Source organism: Polistes fuscatus, unplaced genomic scaffold (assembly GCF_010416935.1).
Source record: "Polistes fuscatus isolate 324 unplaced genomic scaffold, CU_Pfus_HIC Scaffold10, whole genome shotgun sequence".
Taxonomy (NCBI): domain Eukaryota; kingdom Metazoa; phylum Arthropoda; class Insecta; order Hymenoptera; family Vespidae; genus Polistes; species Polistes fuscatus.
In genome coordinates, this window is record NW_025112998.1 from 1,538,745 (window position 1) to 1,559,948 (window position 21,204).

Genomic DNA, 21,204 nt, shown 5'->3' on the forward strand with positions numbered 1-21,204 from the left:
GATTTTAAATGAGACAAATTTTATCCTCCAACGTTAATTTATATTTTCATAAAATTTCATTTTTATTTTCATTTATTGCTCTTCCCTTTCCACCGTAAAAATTTCCTCGAATATTCTTTTACAAGTGTCAAAAAGATCTTTTTTTTAAAAAAAAATAGAGTCATGTTAATATATTTGCAATTGCATCGTTAATCCGTTTCTATCGAAACTTTGAGATTAGGGGGTTCGATAATGAGATGGTAGTGGTATCGAATGGTGGTGGGAGGAGGTTGGTAGGAGGAAGAAGGAGTTTGAGTTAGGGTTAGGGTTAGTTATCCAGCCTCTCTTGAATTCGCATTAAAACTCTGTCGAGGGGGGCGGGCATTTGTTCCGTGGCTAACCAGCTGTGCGTTCAAGTACGCGCTTTGATTTTTTTTTCTTTTTTTTCTTTTTTTTTTTTTAAATGTTTGTTTGCTTGCTTGCTTGCTTGCTTGTTTGTTTCGACGCGAAAGCACTTTTTTTACTTCCTTCTTCTTCTTTTTTTTTTTCTTTTTTTTTGTTATAAATGCGTCTCCTAGATAAATATAACACACCTAGTATAATAGGTAATTCTCTGTAAAATCATAATATATTCCATTTACGCGGGAGAGAATAATTATTCGTCGTGCTGTTATTATCATTAGTTTTTTTGGGTGTTTGTTGTTTTCTTTTTTTTTTTATGTATGCGTGTGGATGTTCTTTATCGTTTTCGTTTTCCTCTCTCTCTCTCTCTCTCTTTCTTTCACTCTGTGTTAATCATTTTTGTGCGCCGGTATCCTTCAGAGAGCAATTGATCCTTCCGGCAATAATACGTGTGACACATCCATAATAATATATAATATCTAAAAAATTCACATATTTTTGTTGTTTAAATACTACATTTACTTTCATGTAAGACCTTCCCCTCGGAATAGTACACACTGATAAATTGATATTCCCGTGATGGATTGTGTTTTTTTTGTTTTTTGTTATTTTTTTTTTGTTTTAAATAACCCCGACGAATACTACATATTTAATAAGTAGTACTTTCCCTACACTTTTTTGATATTGTTTTGGTTTTCTTTTCTTTCCTTTATTTTTCTTTTTTTTTTTTAAATATTTAGCGTAAACCTCTTTTCTCTTCATTTTGTTTTTTGTGTCTCGTTTCGGTATATAATTATTTTCAAGTTTTAAATATGCGATACGCAAGACGGGGGCTGCCAAAAGTTCCTAAGTAGGTCAACGGAAAAGTTCATCAGACAATTTTATTCATCGATTACATGTACGTTTTTTTTAAAAAAAAAAAAGCTTTTCCGTTGGATAGAATTGCAATTTTGCAATCTGAAAATAAACAAATTAGCTTAAAATAGAAAAGAAAAAAAATATGTAGAGCGATTAATTTTGAAAATCATTTAAGAGCTTTTCATCTCTGTGATCGACCTAGGGATTTTTTTTATTCCACATCCTGCGTATATATATATAATATATTCATCGATACAATTGATGCGCGAAATTTCATGGCGCCTAAACACGGCGCAGTTTGGATGTCTAAATACAACACATGGATTTTTTGACGAAATATGTTAATACACTGTCCATTTTCTTTTTTCTTGTTGTGTGTGTGTTTTTTTTTCTTTTTTTTCTTTTCTTTTAATTACTTCCTGTCTTCGTTTATTTTCTCCTTGAGTTTATTCAAATTTCGGCATTAACCACAATTTGGTAATATTTTATTTAATCCGACGTTAATTTTTTAATCACGATATCGCGAAGTGTTAATAATTATGGCAAACGGCATGGAGGAGGAGGAGGAGGAGGAGGAGGAGAGCGCACAAACATTCTCGTTTGTTTTTTTGTTTTTTCTTTGTTGTTGATAATTATATACGAATCGTTCGAGTAATTCTAACTAACGTAGGATTCGTAAATGTCGACAAAAATAATTTCATTACTTTTCGAGAACGTTCACGCGCGTAGCCATATTGGAAAGAATATAAAATACCTAATGTGTATCTCGTAGAAGTATAAATGATCTCTTTTTCATTATTTGATCTTCCCCTTCTTCGTTTTTCTTCTCCCCTTTTCATGTCTCTAATAACAACAATATCGAACGAAATAACTATTATAGAAAAAAAAAAAAAGAGAAATTAATTATTTCAAAGCTGCTTATACCGATAATGCGTGCAATTAAACGAAAAAAAATATATATCTATATATATATATATATGTGCGTGTATGGGTGTGTATGAGTTACACACACCCATACACGCACATATACATCATGTATTATCATGGAGAAATATTATTAATGACACGTGTACAATTCATTGTATACTCATGATACTGCATGCGATATAGTTCATTAATTAATTAATCAATCAAACAATTATTATAGAGCAGTGATAACAACGATAACAGTTAACAACAACAATATATTCGCGAATTATTTCAACGCGTTAGAGAGAAATGATTCGATAAAAAGGGTTCGACCGGCAACGTATATAAATTCTTATGATACTCTTTCCTGTGGTTGGACACAATTTTTCGAACAACATAACACGTAACGTTGCTGTGCTTTCAAAATCAAACAGATTTTACCTATGTAAATGTATACGTTTGTTTGTGTATCTATGTGTTTTCGTGGAATACGTGTTTATTTGTGTATGCATGTGTGTGTGTATATGCATGTGTGCGCGCGCCTGCGTATGTATATATAATATGATATAGGAAAAAATGTTCTTTCGTCGACTTTGTACACGCAGGCCGCTCAAATTCGCTTGGAGTTTCCACGATCCAATTACACGACCCTGCATATTTTTCCTGAATTTTTATAAATAAATATATATATGTATATATATATACGTATATATACAGGGTTAGGTGTTAAAAAGCGAGGTCAAATGTATCTAGATGATATTCAATAACAATTATCCTTTTTCGTAACATTTTTCAGGCTACATTTAAGCTTATAATCGGTTCTATTTCCAAATAAAAAAATCAATTGGTCTAAAAAGTAGTCTCGATTACAAAAACAAAAAGAAAACAAAAGAATAAATGTCGTATAAGATAATTTCAAAATTTGTGACCATACTAAGAAAATAACCTTAACACCTATCCTGTATATACACGTATATATACACATATGTATTTCTTTTTTTTATTGTTGCTGAAATTTTAATATCGAAACACGTGTCGGTAAGAAGAGTGTCTTTATGTCTCCTAGAACATACATCCATCTTGAATTTTACGTGTACATACATACTATTTATATGCAATATTGTTTGGCATTATTTATTCTTTTTCTTTTTGTATAAAATATATTTAGGAAATTTTGCGAGTAATTTTTAATTTAACGTTGATTATTTTTGTTCTTCTTATTGTTTAATTGTTAACCAATGTTATGTATCAAGAAAAGGGTATGCATGTATATAACGTAAAATAATATATGGCGGCCATTTTGAATCCTTCATTCGTTTGGTACGACGACAACGTAATAACACATGGATCATTCAAATAGACATCGAAATGTTCTTAACACATTAATCATTGATTATTATTACTATTATTATTATTATTATTATTATTATTATTATTACTATTATTATTATTATTATTATTATTAATATTATTATTATTATAATTATTATTATTACCATTATCATTATCATCATCATAATCATAATCATTATCACTTTGTCATGTGTAATTTACGGAGTGAGACACTCTCCTCCGTGTGTGTGTCTCTGAGTGTATTTGATGTACTTAATTTTCGATCAAGGTCAATTCGCGCGAATGCGATATACACCGTAATTGATATACCTAATATACATATTTGTTTCAAACTGGCGTCGGCACAAAATAGCTTTTTCATTCTTATATCTCTTTTCCTTATTTTTTTGTGTTTTTTCCTTCTTCTTCTTCTTCATGTTATTCTCTTTTTCCAGAAAAAAAAACATAGAGAAAAATTTTTTTGCGATTTGATTTATTCGAAAAAAGCTATTGCCTCAAATAAGCAGCTTGTTGCATTCGTTAATATGCTACTACTTAGAGAGTACTGCGACGTACAAAAATGTAAAGAAGATATCAAATTTAAGAAATACATATTTGAAATACATATACGTATATAGATATATATTTGTATATGATATTTTTAACAGGACGGGCCAAACAAATTGCTTTTAGATGATTTGAAAATAGGTCAATCGTTTTCTTTCCGGACTTTGAAACTAATTTTTTCTCCAATTGTATTGTATACTGCAAGACCAATGGTTTGGTGACGATTTGACCAGGAGAAAAAAAATGAGCCTAAAATCTATGGGGAAAAAAAACAAGAGAGGATCTAATTTGTAAAAAAAATTCGCTTAGAAATTTTTGTCTTATCTACAAATCTTTGATACCCCCATCCTGTATTACATATGTGAATACATATATATATATGTATATATATATATATATATATATATATATATAAACATATATATACTTCAATAATTTTTTTTTTTTTTTAGGAGAAATCAAAGAAATACATATTCGAAATACATATACGTATGTGAATATATATTTGTATACAATATTTCAACAGGACGGGCCAAACAAATTTCTTTTAGACGATTTGAAAATAAACTAATCATTTTCTTTCCGGACTTTGAAGCTAATCTTTTCTTAGACCGTATCGTATACTGCAAGATAAAGAGCTTGACGACGGTCTGATCAGGAGAAAAAATGAGCCTAAAATCTATGGGGAAAAAAAACAAGAGAGGATCTAATTTGTAAAAAAATTCACTTAGGAATTTTAATCTTATCTAAAAATCTGTGATACCCCCATCCTGTATTACATATGTGAATACATTTATATATAAACATATGTATACTTCAAATAATTTTTTAATTTTTTTTTTTTTTTTTAGAAGAAATCAAAGAAATACATATTCGAAATACATATACGTATATGAATATATATTTGTATACAATATTTCAACAGGATGGGACAAACAAATTTCTTTTAGACGATTTGAAAATAAACCAATCATTTTCTTTCCGGACTTTGAAGCTAATCTTTCCTTAGACCGTATTATATACTGCAAACCAAAGGGCTTGACGACGATCTGACCAGGAGAAAAAATATGAGCCTAAAATCTATGGGGAAAAAAAACAAGTGACGATTTAATTTGTAAAAATTCACTTAGGAATTTTTGTCTTATCTAATAATCTTTGATATTCCCATCCTGTATTACACATGTGAATACATATATATATAAGCATATATATAAGCATATATATATTTCAGATAGTTTTGTTATTTTTTAATTTTTTTTTTTAAGAGAAACGAAAGATACAGACAGAGATAGAGATAGATAGATGGATAGATTAGATAGAAAAACTTGTTGTATGTGTATATGTGTATAAGTAAGAGTGAGAATGATTTAGTGAACGTGTGTATGTGTGTAAGACAGAGAGGGAGAGAGAAAAAGTGTGAGATAGAAATAATCGAGTAGTTCACTTATGTACGAATGCGATCGAACGTTTGAAAAATATACTTGGAATACGAAAGAAAACTTAAATCATAAAAGATTTCTTTTACTACCAATTCCTCCTGCTGTTTCCATATATAACAAACACGATTCATATATGTATATTATATACAACAGCACCGATTGTGGATTCTTGTTATTACTTTCTTACGTTCTCTTTTTTTCTTCTTATTTTTTTTTTTTTTTATTTCACTCCTATCTATCTCGTTCTATCTCTTTTTTTTCTTTCTTTCCTTTTCGTTATGTAAAAACACACTTTTTACATAATATACGATATATATATACACTTATTTATATATATATATATATGTGTATATGTATATCAATTACATTAGAATAAAACAAATCCTATATTTATTGTTAATATGTAATTGATAATTAAAAAAATAAAGGAACAAAAAAAGAAAAAAGGGAAGAAAGAAGAAATGTTCTACAACTTACTGTAATTATTGTTATTTAACTGATCTACTAATCTAACCTTATCTATTTTAACCGAATTTTCAAATTCTAAAGTAGCCAATATTGCAACAATAATTAATAAAAAGAAAGAAAGAGAAATAGAGATAGATTGAGAGATTCTGCTTTCCACAAATTACAAATATATAACAAAATTATCTCTTAATCATGATCATCATCATCATCATCATCATAATCATAATCATCATCATTATCATTACAATCATCATCTTCATCATTATCATTATCATTCCTTATCATCATGGTTGTCGTAATCATTACGATAATTGTCATCTCATCATCATCATCATCATCATCATCATCATTATCATCATAATCATTATAAGAATGATCATTACATTAGTATCATCGTTATTATCGTCACATTATCATCATCATTATCATCTCATCATCATCATCATCATCAGCATTTTATCATCATTAATATTTTTAATTTTTATTATTATAATAATAATAATTATTATTATTATTTTTATTATGCTCAATCGTTTATTGTAAGTCTATGGTGTTCGGTTATGCATAGTCATGATTTTAATAATTCTTCATTGTTCAAAATCACCATAATTACATCGTCGCTGTTCTAGTTCAAATATCAATTCTTCGTCATTCTTTCCTTCTTTCCATTTGGATAGTTTTGTTTCGTTGATTTGTTTTTTAAGGAGGACTATGCTTTTTCGATAGTCATCGCACCCATTCGTGGCCGAAATTTAAAAACGAGCATTTTCTTTTCATTTCCCGGACTGCGCGCGTTTAATTTAATGACCCTTTTTTTTCGTTATGGTTTCTTTTTCCACATTGTATTTTTATTTGTTTGTTTGTTTATTTGTTTGTTTTGTTTTGTTGTATTTTTCTTATATTTTCTCGTGGAATATCGAATGTAAAATGTAACGAAAGTTGCGAAAAGAGAAAGAGAGAGGAAGAGAGAGAAAGGGAGAAAAAAAGAGCGAAAGAGAAAGAGAGAGAGAGAAAAGGAGAGAATGAGAGAAAGAGAAAAGGAAGAAACGATTAGAAAGATATTTTGAGAAGAAAGGAGAGTCAGAGATACGGATATGAAAACAATCGACATATCAAATGAACTGTATAATGCGTATGGGGCTTTTAGGAATTGGATTTAGGACAAAATTCTTGTGTCCTTTAGTTACTATATAGAAATAAATTATAATTCTAATGTGCGATTGGGTTAATGACTCGGTAGTGCCGTAGAAAGAAAAAAAGGTAAGAAAGACTAAAACTTAACATTTGGTTTATGGGAACATTGCGTATGTTAACTAGGAAACATGCAGTTCCATTCGAATAGGTCGATCGATGAAAAAGATGAGAGCAGTAGTCAGTAGGATAAGAACGTCGATTCAATAGGCGAGGGTTATTAAATATAGATCTTCTTACGCAAGTATGCAATGTTATGCATGACGTGACTCATATTAGAAAGAGAAAGATTGATAGATATAGAGAGAAGAATAGGAAGAGAGAATAAGAGAGAATGAGAGAATGAGAGAAAGAGAGAGAGAGAGAGAGAGAGAGAGAGAGAGAGAGAGAAAGAGACGGCAATGCCGACGAATTCTAAACGTGTAAAAATACGTAGAAAAGATAATATCGATACGCGATGAGGCGATCATCATCATCAACAGCTTTACATCGATTATCATACAGCGTCGTAGCCTATGTCAACCGGTGGCCTATGATGCGACGGGAGATAAGGTGGCGAAGTGGCGGTAGCAGGCGTGGCGCCACCCGCGCCGACATACCCAGGATAATTTGCACTCGGCGCGTGAATGCCTGCTGGTGGCGCCGAAAAGCTATCAAAGGTACCCGTGTACGCAGCACTGTTGTACGAATACGGATTAGCCACGTGGCCGAGGGAAGCGTGCATTCCGCCCATGCCACTCATACCGCTCATCCCGTAAGTACGTTGCATCAGGCTGGACTCGAGGCCACTGAAGAGATAGCCGTTAGTCGAGCCCATTGGTACAGGATAATGAGGTGCAGGTATAATATTTGGGTAAGAGTTTCCGGGATGAGCGTGACCCATGCTAGGTGTGTAGTTGCTCGATGCTAGATTCTCGACCGTGTACGATTTACTGTGCTGCTGCTGTTGTTGTTGTTGTTGTTGTTGCTGCTGCTGTTGTTGTTGCTGCTGCTGCTGTTGTTGTTGTTGTTGTTGTTGCTGCTGCTGCTGTTGTTGTTGCTGTTGTTGTTGCTGCTGCTGCTGCTGAGATTCCGGATGATGCCTCATACCATATAGACCACCGTAACCATCTCCAGGCGAATGATGTAACGAGCCTGGATATAAACTACTACCAGGTGGTAAAGGTGGACTGTAATTTGACATAGCGCTTACGGGCATACCACCGAAACCTGGTAAATAGGATGACTGATGATGTCCGTCCATTTTCTCGACGAGCGAATCGTCCGACATATTTGGATGCGAATGCTGAAGACGCTGATTTCCGCCGTCGGTTATACTTGGTATCTGATCGACCAAAGATTCAAGATCGCTCAGACTTTTTGATGCCACGTCTTGTCCCGTGTTCCGTTTCATTCCGTACTGCTCGTGCGGATGGTGATGAGGCGACATCGAAGAATGAGTCGGGGTGTGCGGATGGGTATGCGGCGGTGTCTGATGGGAGTGATGGGAATGCTCATCAGCGCACTGGCTCAGAGGCGTCGACGTTGTTTGATGCGGATTGTGAGGATCCGGTGTTTGATCGTGATAACCCATGTAGCTCGTATATCCACCGTGCGATGGTGTTCCCGGACTACCATGATGACTCGGATTATCACCGTTACCAGATGCGTTGTATTGTCGATGATCGTTGCCCATATTTTGTTGGGACATACTTGTCGGTGGCTCGAAATCAGGATGATCGACACTCGGCGACGTTAACGGGGATGGTTCCAAATTATTTTCCGACGAGATTGCGGTATTTATCTCCGAGGATAGATCAGAGTGCGTAAAGGAAAGGGTCATAGATTTGGGACTTTGGCTGTAATGTTGCAAATGTACAGGACTTTGTTTCGCGCTCATGTTATAGGGCGCGTCGTTCATACCCTGCCCAAAGAAACTGGTATCGTTCATTTGTGGTTGCGGGTACGGTGCCATATGGGGGAAAGGTTTCGGAGGTGACATCAGTGGCGGTGAAAAACAATTTGGTACGCCACTGTTGTAAGCATTATTCAAATGACTCATAACTTGATGTTGCTGTTGCTGCTGCTCCCTCTCTCTATTTTCCCGTTCCTGTTGTTTTTGCTGCTGATGAATTTTCTTCGGCCTTCCTCGGCGTTTCTTAATTACTTCCCCATTGGCATCTAATTTTTCCGGATCCGGGGGCGGATGATCTTCCGGATTTTTGATCTTTTTAGGTCTGCCTCTTTTCTTTTTGCCCGGTATCAAACCCGATTCCTGTTTTATAGACGTCCCATTCATTTCCATCATCTTTACATCACCGTCGTGCGTCAAATCGTCCGAAAAGATTGGCTTCTTATCTTCGATCGCGTCTTGCTCTTTCTTCTTAAGTTTCGAATCGGCAAAAACTATGTCTGACTCATCCAAATGCGCAATCTTACCGTTGAGAAAGTCACGAAATTTCTTAAGAGCTGCATAATATGGCACCTTGTCAGCTGCGCGCGGTAATTGTGCACATCTCGCACTGCTTGAGGGCATCACCCACATATACTGCAATATATTGTACAAAATATTGTAACATATTTATATATAATACACATTTTAATGAATTCAATCCAATATAAAAGAGAAAAAGAAAAAGAAGAAATGAAAATAAAACTAACGAACAATCCTTACCGTATTCGTACCCTCGACAAGGTTTGGTTGTCTACCAAATCCAAATTCTTTCTTTCCCGAAAAGACCTCGTAAATCAATTTCCCGTTGAAAACTGCGATTTTTGGCTGGTATTTTCGCAACTTCTCTAACAAGATATGACTACCTGTTGAAAAGAAAAAAGAAAAATGGTTGTTGAACAAAAAACTGGTTTCAGCACGAAAATGTTTTCAATTCGATCAGATAACACACGACATATTGTGTACCCATACTCCATTAGTATACAGAAGTTTTCATCGTTTAAAATCGATACGTTTACTAGTGCCAATTAATATTCCACTTTCAATATATATATATATATATATATGTATGTATGTATATGTGTATGGAATTAGCTTCGGTAAACTACCTACATTAGGATCAGTAATTTATCAATTATGTTCAATGCAGAGTGAATAATCCAAAATCATTCAATTTACACCAGGGTACATTGCAAGCTATCAACGCGATTGGTTAATGAAATATCTTCTCGTACGACGATCGTTCTTTGATTCAACTATTATAGTTGATGATTCTTTCTTCTGTATAAAAATATTTATTTCTTGCACTATCATTTTATTATATTGTTTCAAATACTGGATATAATTTTAATATAAAACTCAATAGAAAGTGATCAAATAAAATAAGAAAACAATTTGATACAACATATTTTCATTTGAATCATCGTTTTCACAAAGATCGATTGTGAACTTGAAAAAATTGAATCTGATTCGATTAAATGATTTTTTATGAGAAAATATTGCACAAAGTTGGTACTCCAAGTAATAAATTGACTAGATTTTACCGTTTAAACGTTTGGGTTTGAACCCTTCGAAAATAATGTTTCTACAAAATGACAAATTCAGGAAGAAAGTAAATTACTGCAAAAATGTTTCCTTGAAAGAGTCATCTTTCTTACTTCTTAGCTTATTTTTCTTACTCCAAGCTCCTTATTCTGGCTCAATAACGGATTTAACATTGAAGGGCCCCAGGATGTAACAAATTTGATGGGGCCCCATTAAAACAATCCAATTATGTAAAGTGTATGCATACTTCCTCGCTCGAACAATTCAATGCACGGTTCAAAATCGATTAAGGTTACAAACATTAGAGAAGAAGAAAAAGATTGAATTATTTAGAAACTTGAATGTGTGCGTACGCGCGCGTGTCTGTGTGTGTGTGTATTAATTTAATAAATATGCATGTTAACTAACCTTCTTTAATTTCTTTTCTCGTAAGATCTGCGCTTCCTTTGGTGGCACGTGCCACCATATTCGTGAAACCAATTCCGAGTCGTAATAATTTGTAGTCATCGTCGGCGGTTAATGGTTCAGGCGTTAGTCCACTAAGGTGTAAACACTTCCCTGTAGAAAAAAATGGAAAAAAAGAAAACGTGATAAAATATAACAAAGGTTTATTTTTAAAGCCATTATATTTTAAAATATACGCGCGCAAGCTCGTGCCATTCTCTCTCATCCCTCCAATCTATTTTACGAGAATGATATCTATTAATATCAATCAAAGAACGATTAAAAAGCCATTTACATATTACCAAGATACACGCATGATCCCCTTTTTTATATTAATAATAATAATAATAATCATAATAATAAATACTAATAATAATAATGGCTTCGCGATCGAACGATGCACTTCATTTCAAGTTAAACCATAATTAAGATGGACCAAAAGACCCTGGACCCCTTTTTTTTTCTTTTTACAACTAAATCACTCTTTTTCAAACTAATTTAAATTAAGCTTATCTTATAGTTGTGCAAATACGATAAAAAAAAGTTTGTTTGAAGTCTAGTTTATGATTTACCTAACAAAAAGTAAGAAACAATATTGGATTGGTTTTGAAAAAGCACGTGATATTAATTTCGCGTTAGTTCTCTCTACGATCTCTTAAGAAGAATGTGAAATGTAAGATGTGCTTTCGGGACTTTTCTTGGTCGGTCAGTTTGGCGGCCATTATATCGGCATGTCTTCTATCTCTTTCTATCTCGGGCTTTTCCGGTAATTCTCGGTTTCTCTATTCGTATCTCTTTCTCTTTCGGGCTTTTTCGGTGCTTCTCGGTTCGTCTATATCTCTCTTGGTCTTTGTCGGTAGTTTTCGCTTTTTCTGTCTTTATTTCTTTATCCTCTATCTCTTTATTTCTCTTTCTGATAAAGTAGCCGACGACAACGATAACTATGAGGACGAGGACGAAGACGAAGACGAGGACGAGGACGAGGACGATGGCGGCAACGACTACGACGACCTACTACAAGCTTATATAGCACGACCTTGGAGAACTTCGAAACAAAGTTGAACGCTCGTCCGTGACCGTTACAAGCTTTCGAACGCAACATGTACACTTTTTAAGTTAGAAAGGAAGGAAGGAAGGAAGAAAGGAAGAATGGAAGAAAAGGAAGAAAAGGTCGTTTTTACGATCTCCACTTTGAAAGGTATTTGTTCCTTTTGAACAATAAAAAAAAGACAATACAAACAGAGAAAGTAGGATAAGATAACCTTGTGAACATAATACAAAATCTGTCTTTGGTAAATTCCAAAGCTTGTATACTTTTCTACAACACCTGGAAAAATAAAATATTAGTAGGAAGGAATGTTTTGAAATAACTTTGAAAAAATCATTTAGAAATTCTTAACCCTTCTCCTTTAACCTGTACAAGATTATAAAAAAGAAGAAGATGGGCGATCATTGTTAGGAAAGTTCATTGGAACGTAAAATCCCTTACTTCATTATTCCGAAACGCAACCCTAACTTGACTTAAACCTAACTTCAAACGAAGTTTTCTCTCCTTTTTTTTTTTTTTTCAAAAGTTTCAAACGATCGTTACGTTATTCTTCCTCTCTCTCTCTCTCTCTCTCTCTCTTTCTCTCTTTTCTTTCCAACACTTATTCCTTGTTTGAGCTTTTGAAAAAGGTAGGTAAATCAGGAATATAATTATTGGGAATCAATCCTTGATGGTGGTGTGTGTTTTCTCGGTCGATAAAATAGGATGGAGATTATCTTAAGAAATGTTAAACGAATTAAATGGCGACCTACATTTTTAGCAACGTTTTACATCGAATCCCGTACGTACGTAATAACGAACGAACGAACGAACGAACGAATGAACGAACGAACGTAGGTATACTTTGTAGGTTGTAGATGAGGGATGAAACGCAGAGGAGGAAGAGAAGGTAGAGGAAGAGGAGGACGACGAGGAAGAGGAGGAGAAGGGTCGTGAGAGGAGGAGGAGGAGAGAGAGAGAGAGAGCAGGTAAAAATCGATGAGAGAGGAGACGAGAGGAGAGTAGAGCGTGAAAAGCGCGGACCGCGCCTGAAAAATCAATTTTCACCGTTTTTTTTCTTTTCCTTTTTTTTTTTTGGGGGGGGGGTTCCTTTTTATGCTACTTCGATGATCATGCTGGACGTTCTTCATTTACAATGTGTATATAAGTAAAGTAGAGACATGTATATGCGTTATGCGTGTACGACTTGGAATTAGGATATTAAGATCATAAATCTGGATCAGGAATGAGAACCCTCGCTCCGTTGCGAGGGTTCTCAGTCTTTAGTTGTAATTATAAATATAAAAAATTAGGTTAGAAGACGATTCAGTTGAGCCAACATTAGAATTATAATCTATTTTTCTTTCCTGTGTTATGAAAATGGTAATCGTTTACTGATAAAACAACGCTCGTCATTTTTGATCTTGAAGATCTGATAACTTATCGTGGTATTATACAAATGATTGCTTTATCATAAAAGTGATGTTGTAATTGATATAGATTAGGCTACAAATTCACTGACTGCATGTTAAAATCAACGTGTACAAATAAATGTAATTCAAAAACTCGGGGAAAAGATGTAATTGGATTTCTTAAGATCACCTGTTCGACCCGCGCATTCAGTATGTAAAACAAATTGTAAGCGATTAAAACTGTCTTTGTAAAAAAAAAAAATCGTTGGATTATTAAAAAGATAATCTAAATATACTTTACTTACGCATCAAAGTTTTTAATCCATGCAGAATTTGTTCCAAATGATTTAAGGGAAGAGCACATCTCTTCTAATTTCTCTGTTATGCAACTAACATAGATGCAAATTAATTTTTTTCATTATGCACGATCACGAAAAAGTAAAATGAGCTATAATCGATGACGACGACGACGATGATGATGATGATCATCATCATGATTCTTTCTAGCTAAAAATAAATCTGGCCTAGAGGTAACATCTTGCAAGAGGAAATCTGTAAAAGTTGGAGGTTCAGGGTTGGTGTGATGGTGTGTGTTGGGGGAAAGGGGGGAAGGGTACTGGTATATAGTAGAAGAGATCCTAGAAGCACAGGGAACGTGCACGGACTGTAAGCTGCTATCGAGCGGATAGACGTGCGACATTTCCCTCCCCCCCGTCTGGCCCCTCGAACCTTCTTCCCAACCCTATCTCTCCATCCTTTTCCTTTACTTCCTCTCTTGGACCTTTTGCCTATCCTTGTGCGTCACTCTTCTTCCCTCTCCTTCTCCCTCTTCCACTGTCTTTTTCTTCAGGGATAGTAAGTAGGAGAGAAGGCAACACTCTTCTTTTTTTCCTTCTATTCCCTCCATTTTCTTCTACCTATCTTTTCTTTCTTCTTCTACTTCTTCTTCTTTTCCTTTTACCAGGGAACCCTTCGCCGAAATCGTTTCACCCTTTATTCAAGCCCTCTCCTTCTTTTTCCTCATTCACCCTCACTCTCCTCTACTTCTCCTCCACTTCCTCTTCTTTTCTTCCTTCTCGTACCCTCTACTTCCTTCTTCTGCTCGTCGTCACCACGCTCATTATGGCTACCATCGTGTTAGAACCTTCCAATCTTCAATAGACCATCCTCCATTTTACCATCATCCTACTTCCGAGCTGCGCTAGCATATATATATATGTCGTCTTATTTTTTTTATCTTTCTTCGCCCTTAATATTTTTTTTTTACCTTTCTATACGACACCCTCACTTTTTTCCTTCGTTTGTCATTGTAGTCTCGTGGATTTTGTTACTAATTGTGCTATTTTCTATCTCTCTCTCTGCCTTTCTTTTTTTTTATCTTATCATCGAAAATACATACACACACGTTTTATGACATAAGAGACATAGTGAAAGCACGTATATATATATACTTATGGACAATTATAATTCAGAGAATTAGGATGAGTTATGTCATTATGTATGAAAAATTTATTTAGAAATACGTTCGGTTAAATTTGTTTCAAATCGTAAAATTAACGTTACGCGCGAGTTTAACACCGTGCGTTCCCTATTTTTGTATTCTATAGTGATATAAAAAAAAAAAAAAAAAAGAAAATGCAATGTAAAAATATGCGTTTGTACGCGGATGCAATTTTATGAGATAAGGTTATCCCCATACAAATACAGTCGAATTTTCTTATGAGCACGTGTATGGGGAAATGGGGGAATTATAATCATAGGAATTCCCCTTCCCCCACAAGTCCTTCGCAGGCAACAATTTTCAGATACTTTTCCTACTAGTATCCCGTATTTAAAATGTATTTTTTCATGGGGGGGTGGGGAAGGTTCGAAATGTTCATTGATGGACTCATTAGGAGCGAGTTCTTAACGCGACTCGATTTTATCGATAAAAACCTATAGACACAAATAATAATAATAATAAATAAATAAATAAATAAAATTAATCTATATATATATGTAACATGTATATATACATACGTATGGAATGATGGATCTATCCCCGTAGGATTGGAATTCTCCACGTGAGAGATCGAAGAGGCGCCTTGGCAATGCAGCGCAAAGTTTCGTCGGTCACGTTCAACTTTCTCGCCGTTTGTAAAATATAGCAGCAGAACGGTGCGCGAGAGAGGCCGAGGAAAAATTGGGTCGTCGACCGAGTGCCCTCCTCTGCTTGTCGGCGCGAACTCCGCGAAAAGATAGAAGAGGGAGAGAGGGACAGAGAGAAATGAAAGAAGGAGGAGGAGGAGGCGTATGGGGAGGAGGAAGGAGGAGGAGGAGAAAAGGGTAACTAAGAGGAGAGAGTGAAGAATCCGAGGGGAGGGGGAGGAACGGCAGCAAATGGGAGGAAAGAAAATCCGTCGCGGTCATCCCCCACGGGGTGAAAAGTTTCTTTTTTTCTTCGACGACGGGCGACGACGACAAGAACGACGTGCTATACAACTAAGGACTGTACTATTACTGTTGCTACTTCTACTACTTCTGCTGCTACTGCTGCTAGTGCCGCTGCTGTTGGCTGCTTTAGGTGTCCCTACCACGCAACTACATACCTTCGTACTACTGCTTCGTACCACTCTACTACACCACTACTTCAGCGTTCTATTGTATTCTTGTTGAAACCGACCAGCCAACTAACCAATGAACTCAAAACTTTCGATATCTTTTTTTAAGGCTCCTTTTTTTCCCTTTCCCTTTCCCTTTTATTTCCTTTCCTTTTTCTTTTTCTTCTTCTTCTTCTTCTTTCGTGGTTTTAACCTCTTTTCTTTTCTTTGCCAAGTTGTTGGAAATCCTCGTGATTGTTATTACTGAATAACGATCATCGTTTTATCTGTTCGACATTTGAGATCGAATTAACGACCAATCGACAAATCACATGCAGCGTTGATAATACTTGGTTTATCTGGTGTTATGCGTGTAGGTTGTTTATATATATATATATATATATATATATATATATATATATACCAATGTATTTTGTATCGCTCGTGAAATTGATTACCTTTCATTCGGCACCGTAGATCGAGTTATATCGGGCCAGGATAAAAAGTCAACTGTATATTTTCGGCACAGTATTACCACTAGCAAGGAATACCAGATTATCGTTAACTAAATTTCTTCTTACTTTTTTCTTTTCTTTTTTTCGAAAGAGGAGAGAGAGAGAGAGAGAGAGAGAGAGAGAGAGAGAGAAGAACAGAGAAACAATACGAAAAATTTCAATACTTGTTGAATATTTCCGAGATTAATTTAGAATCTAGGATTGAATTTATGTAGGGAACGAAAGATCCAGCTTTGCTTGTTACAAAAAACCAAAATTCTAATCAGCAGAGACTCCCTCAGTGAGGGAATACAAAATTCACATTCAGTACGGTCAACTTCGCTCTAATTTTCTCTAATAAATATTAACGAATTTACGATACTTTCCGATTTTTTTCAACGAAACTGAAAATCTCTTAGACTACAAATAATAGACATCTGATATAGAAATCAATCACCTTATCGAGATGCATGAAATTCCATCGATATAAAACGTAACGTTATATCGTTATAAGACGCGCGATGAATTACCGTTAGAAACCAATTCGATTTTCAAAATTTCACTAATAATCACTCTCTTGAGAATAAAAACATAAATCACTAGACAACCATAGAAAGGTTCGACAACACACCAACACTAAAATCATCGGCATCACAATACCACTTTCACTTCTATCATTACCACTATAACCCTTTTCATAGAAATCAGCTCTCATCCCCTCCTTGTTAATCCGGCAAAACACAATCCACAAATGGACTTATGTTAGATTTAGGTTTGATGCTAGGTAGAAATAGAGTCGTCGTCGTCGTCGTCGTCGTTCTTGATCCGAACGGTTCTGACCTATCGCGTAGCAGGTAGAGACGAGAGGGGAAGGGAAAGAAAGGTATAGAGAGTAAGAGAGACGGAGAGAGACAGAGAGTATCCCTAGCCAAACGTGCGCCAGTTGCCGCAGCTTCCAACCTTTTTAACCCGTACTCGCCACCTGCATCCTCCCTTCGCCATACATTTCTACGCCCACAGCCGTTGCCATTACATCTCCTCACCCTCCCCCATTTTTCCCTCTTTTCCCCTCCCTCGCAATACTCTAGTATACTCTTCTCTTCTCTCTCTCTCTTTCTCTCTCTCTCTCTCTCTCTTGCTCTCCTCATATATGCGTGTATACTCACACGTTAGCAATACACCAATCTCTTTCTATCTCTCTCACTCAAGTACATGTATACACATATACACGTACACATACGTTAGCAACGCACCGACTTCTCTTTCTCTCTTTTACACATACATACATGCGCATATATATAGATGTACGGTAGCAATATACCAAGTTCTATCTATATATATAATATATATATATATATAAATATGTAGATATATTTTATATATATATATATATATATGCCGTCTCTCTCACTCTTTCTCTTTCTCTCTCATACGACCAACCAACCCTTCATACTTCCCGCCTCTCTACACCCAGCCATCGTTTGAATCCACGCACCCACACTGCCTCTCCTACTCCATCCCCCATGCTACCGCAAGCCCGGGAAAACCCTGGAAAATCCAGGAGCGTGTACCTAACTTCACTACAGGCGAATGTATGCGAATGAACGTGAGCGAACATTCTCTCTCTCTCGCTTTCTCTCTCTCTCTTATTCTCTACCATCTACGCACGTATGTGTGTCATCTATGCATACAAAGTACGGGCAAGCAGGCACGTATGTAAAGCATCATGTATAATGTGAGCAAACTAGCCTTTATATATATATATATATATGTATTGTGTGAATATAAATATATATATGTAATGTGAATATATAATATATATAAATATATATATATAATATATATATATATATATATATATATATATATATATATATAAATATATATATATGTGTGTTTGTATACGTTTACTTGTGCGTGTCGCATATGGGCGTGTGATATGGGCATTGCCCTGGCCGTTAGTACGCAAAATTGTTTATTAAAGGCCCACCAAAAGCTTCGTTTATACTCTCTATCTCTCTTTATTTTTCTATCTTTATCTCTATCTATTCCTCTCTCTCACTCTCTCTCTTTCTATCCCTCTCTCTTTTCCTCTCTTTTCAATGTATATACGTAGTGAAGCGTTTTACAGCTAAAGCGCTGGAGCTTTCGATTCGGTTAAAATATTTTTAATCTATTGGCCTCACATAATATCCGCGAGGGCTCATTAAAAGTGATTTTCGGCTTGGTTAAGATAATGACGAGGCAGACGCAGGTTAGTCTATCCTTTTTTTTTTTTTTATATATAAAATCCCACGATGATCTCTTTCCATTTTTCTTTCTCTCCCTCTCCCTATTCTTCTCTCTTTCATTTTCTTTTTATTTATCTAAAGAATCGTAGGTAAATTTCTTTCGACGAATTTAGTATTGTTTTCGGACGATTTTTAAAGTCGATTAATTTCTCTATTTTGTTTTTGTTTTTGTTTGTTTTTCATTAATTGCAAATTCGCACGATTGAACATTTTTGGAAAAAGATAGTAATATTAATTTGTCATACGATCTAGAAACTTTTTGTTTGCCTAGGGTCTTTTGATCAATCTATTAAATCTCTATCCCATCTAGTTTCATAATTTCTAGTTAGAATTTCTAGTTTTATAATTTCTAGAAAAAATTATGTTGGTAACAATGATACGATATTATCGAAAAAGCAGTTGTTTGATTATTCAGATGAGAAAGGATTTTTGAATACGTTCGCATGTTTTTACAGTTAATATCTTAATAGTTTTTTTTTTTTTTTTTTTTTTTTTTTTTTTTTTTTTTTTTTTTTAAAAGAATGAATATTATTAGCTCGAGATAAAAATGATTAAATTTGACTTACAGAAATGATTACCGGGTCCAGCGTAATGGTGCCCCTTATATGCAGCAAATAGTCCAGGGTTGATCCCAATCTGTAATACAGGATTTCAATTGTCTTTCGTTAATTCGCCATTTAGAATTAGATATTTCCTAATTAAATTCTAATCCATTCTATCGTCACACGTGTACGACTACGAACACGCGTACACTGTTTATATTTTTTTAACGTCGATTTTATTTCATCCCCCCCTCAAAAACATTGTTCGCGTATTTTTAGTACAAATTTAGGCCAAAGTAATTGGTTTCACTTTTACCGCAAAAACCAAAAACCATAATTACAATAATAAAAAAAAAAAAAAAAAAGAAAGAAAGAACTGGAATGTTTCAAACGAATTCGAGGGCTAAAATACTACAAATAATGAAATACTGTAAAAAAAAATATACACAGCCACACACATAGATATTAAAAAATGCATCGATCATACTTTTCCCGAAACCAAAACCAACAACAGAATAGCCAAATAATTACAACGAATAAATAAAATAAAATAAAATAAAATAAAATAAAATAAATAAAATAAAATAAATATATAAATAACATAACATAACACATAATTGTATTTGTACGACCTTGGGGGGGGGACACAATTTTGATATAAAAATAGATCACGTAGATTCAAAAGTCTCTTATCGATAACGAATAATTTTATACTTACGATTGACAAAGAAAACTTCAATTACAAATTCAAAATAATAATAATACTCGGATACATTGTGATACGAATTAATTAGCAAAAAACAAACACTTCGCAACAAATGACACAACTTTTCTTTTCCTTTCCTCTCAACGAGTGCACGCACGCACACACAGATCCATACACACGCACATATACACACACCACAAAACAGACAAAAATTCTTAACAATCGGGTATTATTATTTTCCAAGAAGATAGTACGGAAGAGAGAAAAGTACAGTAGAGCAAAGTTCAAAGCAGTGGTCGGACTTGGAAAGAGGAAATATATATAAACGCTGGTTGAAATCGCGTTATTCCGTTAGTCGCACGCGAGAGTGAGAGAGGAGAGTGGGAAGGAAGAAGGGGGTGGCGGGACGGAGCGGGTCGAGGGGGGGGAAACATGGCAGAAAATAGAAGAGGAGAAAGAGAAGAGGAGAGTTCCTCTCTCTCACTCTCTCCTCTCGCTCTCTCTCTCTCATAAAGTACGTATCGCATTAGCGCGTTAACGCCAATGCGTTAACCGCTCGACCGGCGCCGAATGGCGGCTGGGATAAACGAGGATAAAATGATGAGGGTTCTACGGTTGAGGAGTGAGCGAGATAGACAGACATTCGGATAGATAGAAAGAGAGAAAGAGAAGGAATGGAGGGAAAAGGAGGAAGAGGAGGAGGGGGGGATGGAGTTAAAAGGGGTATGGGGGAGGAGAATCGGCGTCGATTGAAAACAACGGGAGTTGCGCGAGTGGTCTGATGGTAGTGGTGGGTGGTAGTAGTAGTAGTAGTACGTAGTCCTGTTGATGGTGGTGGTATGGGGGTGGTTGGTGGTGGATGAGGGTGGTGAGGGTGGTGGTGTGTAGTTTAGGGGGTGAGGGGTAAGCCCGCTCCGCTGCGTTCGATTACAAACGTCGGGCGTAATACCGAATTGCCCACAGCCCGTTAAAGCGTTTAGACCGCTCGACGGATGATCGAGTACGGTGACTATTCGTTCCGTGTAATACGAATATGAAGCGAGTGCTAATAAAGCTTCGGGGAAAGATGATCGGCCCGAAAATCGACGA

General features: G+C 35.3%; 1 protein-coding gene across 2 annotated transcripts in view; it reads right to left on the minus strand.

Annotated features, from left to right (window-relative positions):
• Positions 1 to 7,015: 7,015 nt before the first annotated feature.
• Positions 7,016 to 21,204, minus strand: part of LOC122525916 — a 60,078-nt gene continuing 45,889 nt past the window's right edge. For both annotated transcript variants that reach the window (XM_043648954.1, XM_043648955.1), the window contains exons 7-10: positions 19,434 to 19,503; positions 11,029 to 11,178; positions 9,799 to 9,941; positions 7,016 to 9,672 (exon numbers count right to left, since the gene is read on the minus strand). In XM_043648954.1, coding sequence (XP_043504889.1) covers positions 7,642 to 9,672; positions 9,799 to 9,941; positions 11,029 to 11,178; positions 19,434 to 19,503 — 2,394 coding nt within the window. In that variant the 3' untranslated portion in view covers positions 7,016 to 7,641. The remainder of the gene's footprint in view (positions 9,673 to 9,798; positions 9,942 to 11,028; positions 11,179 to 19,433; positions 19,504 to 21,204) is intronic.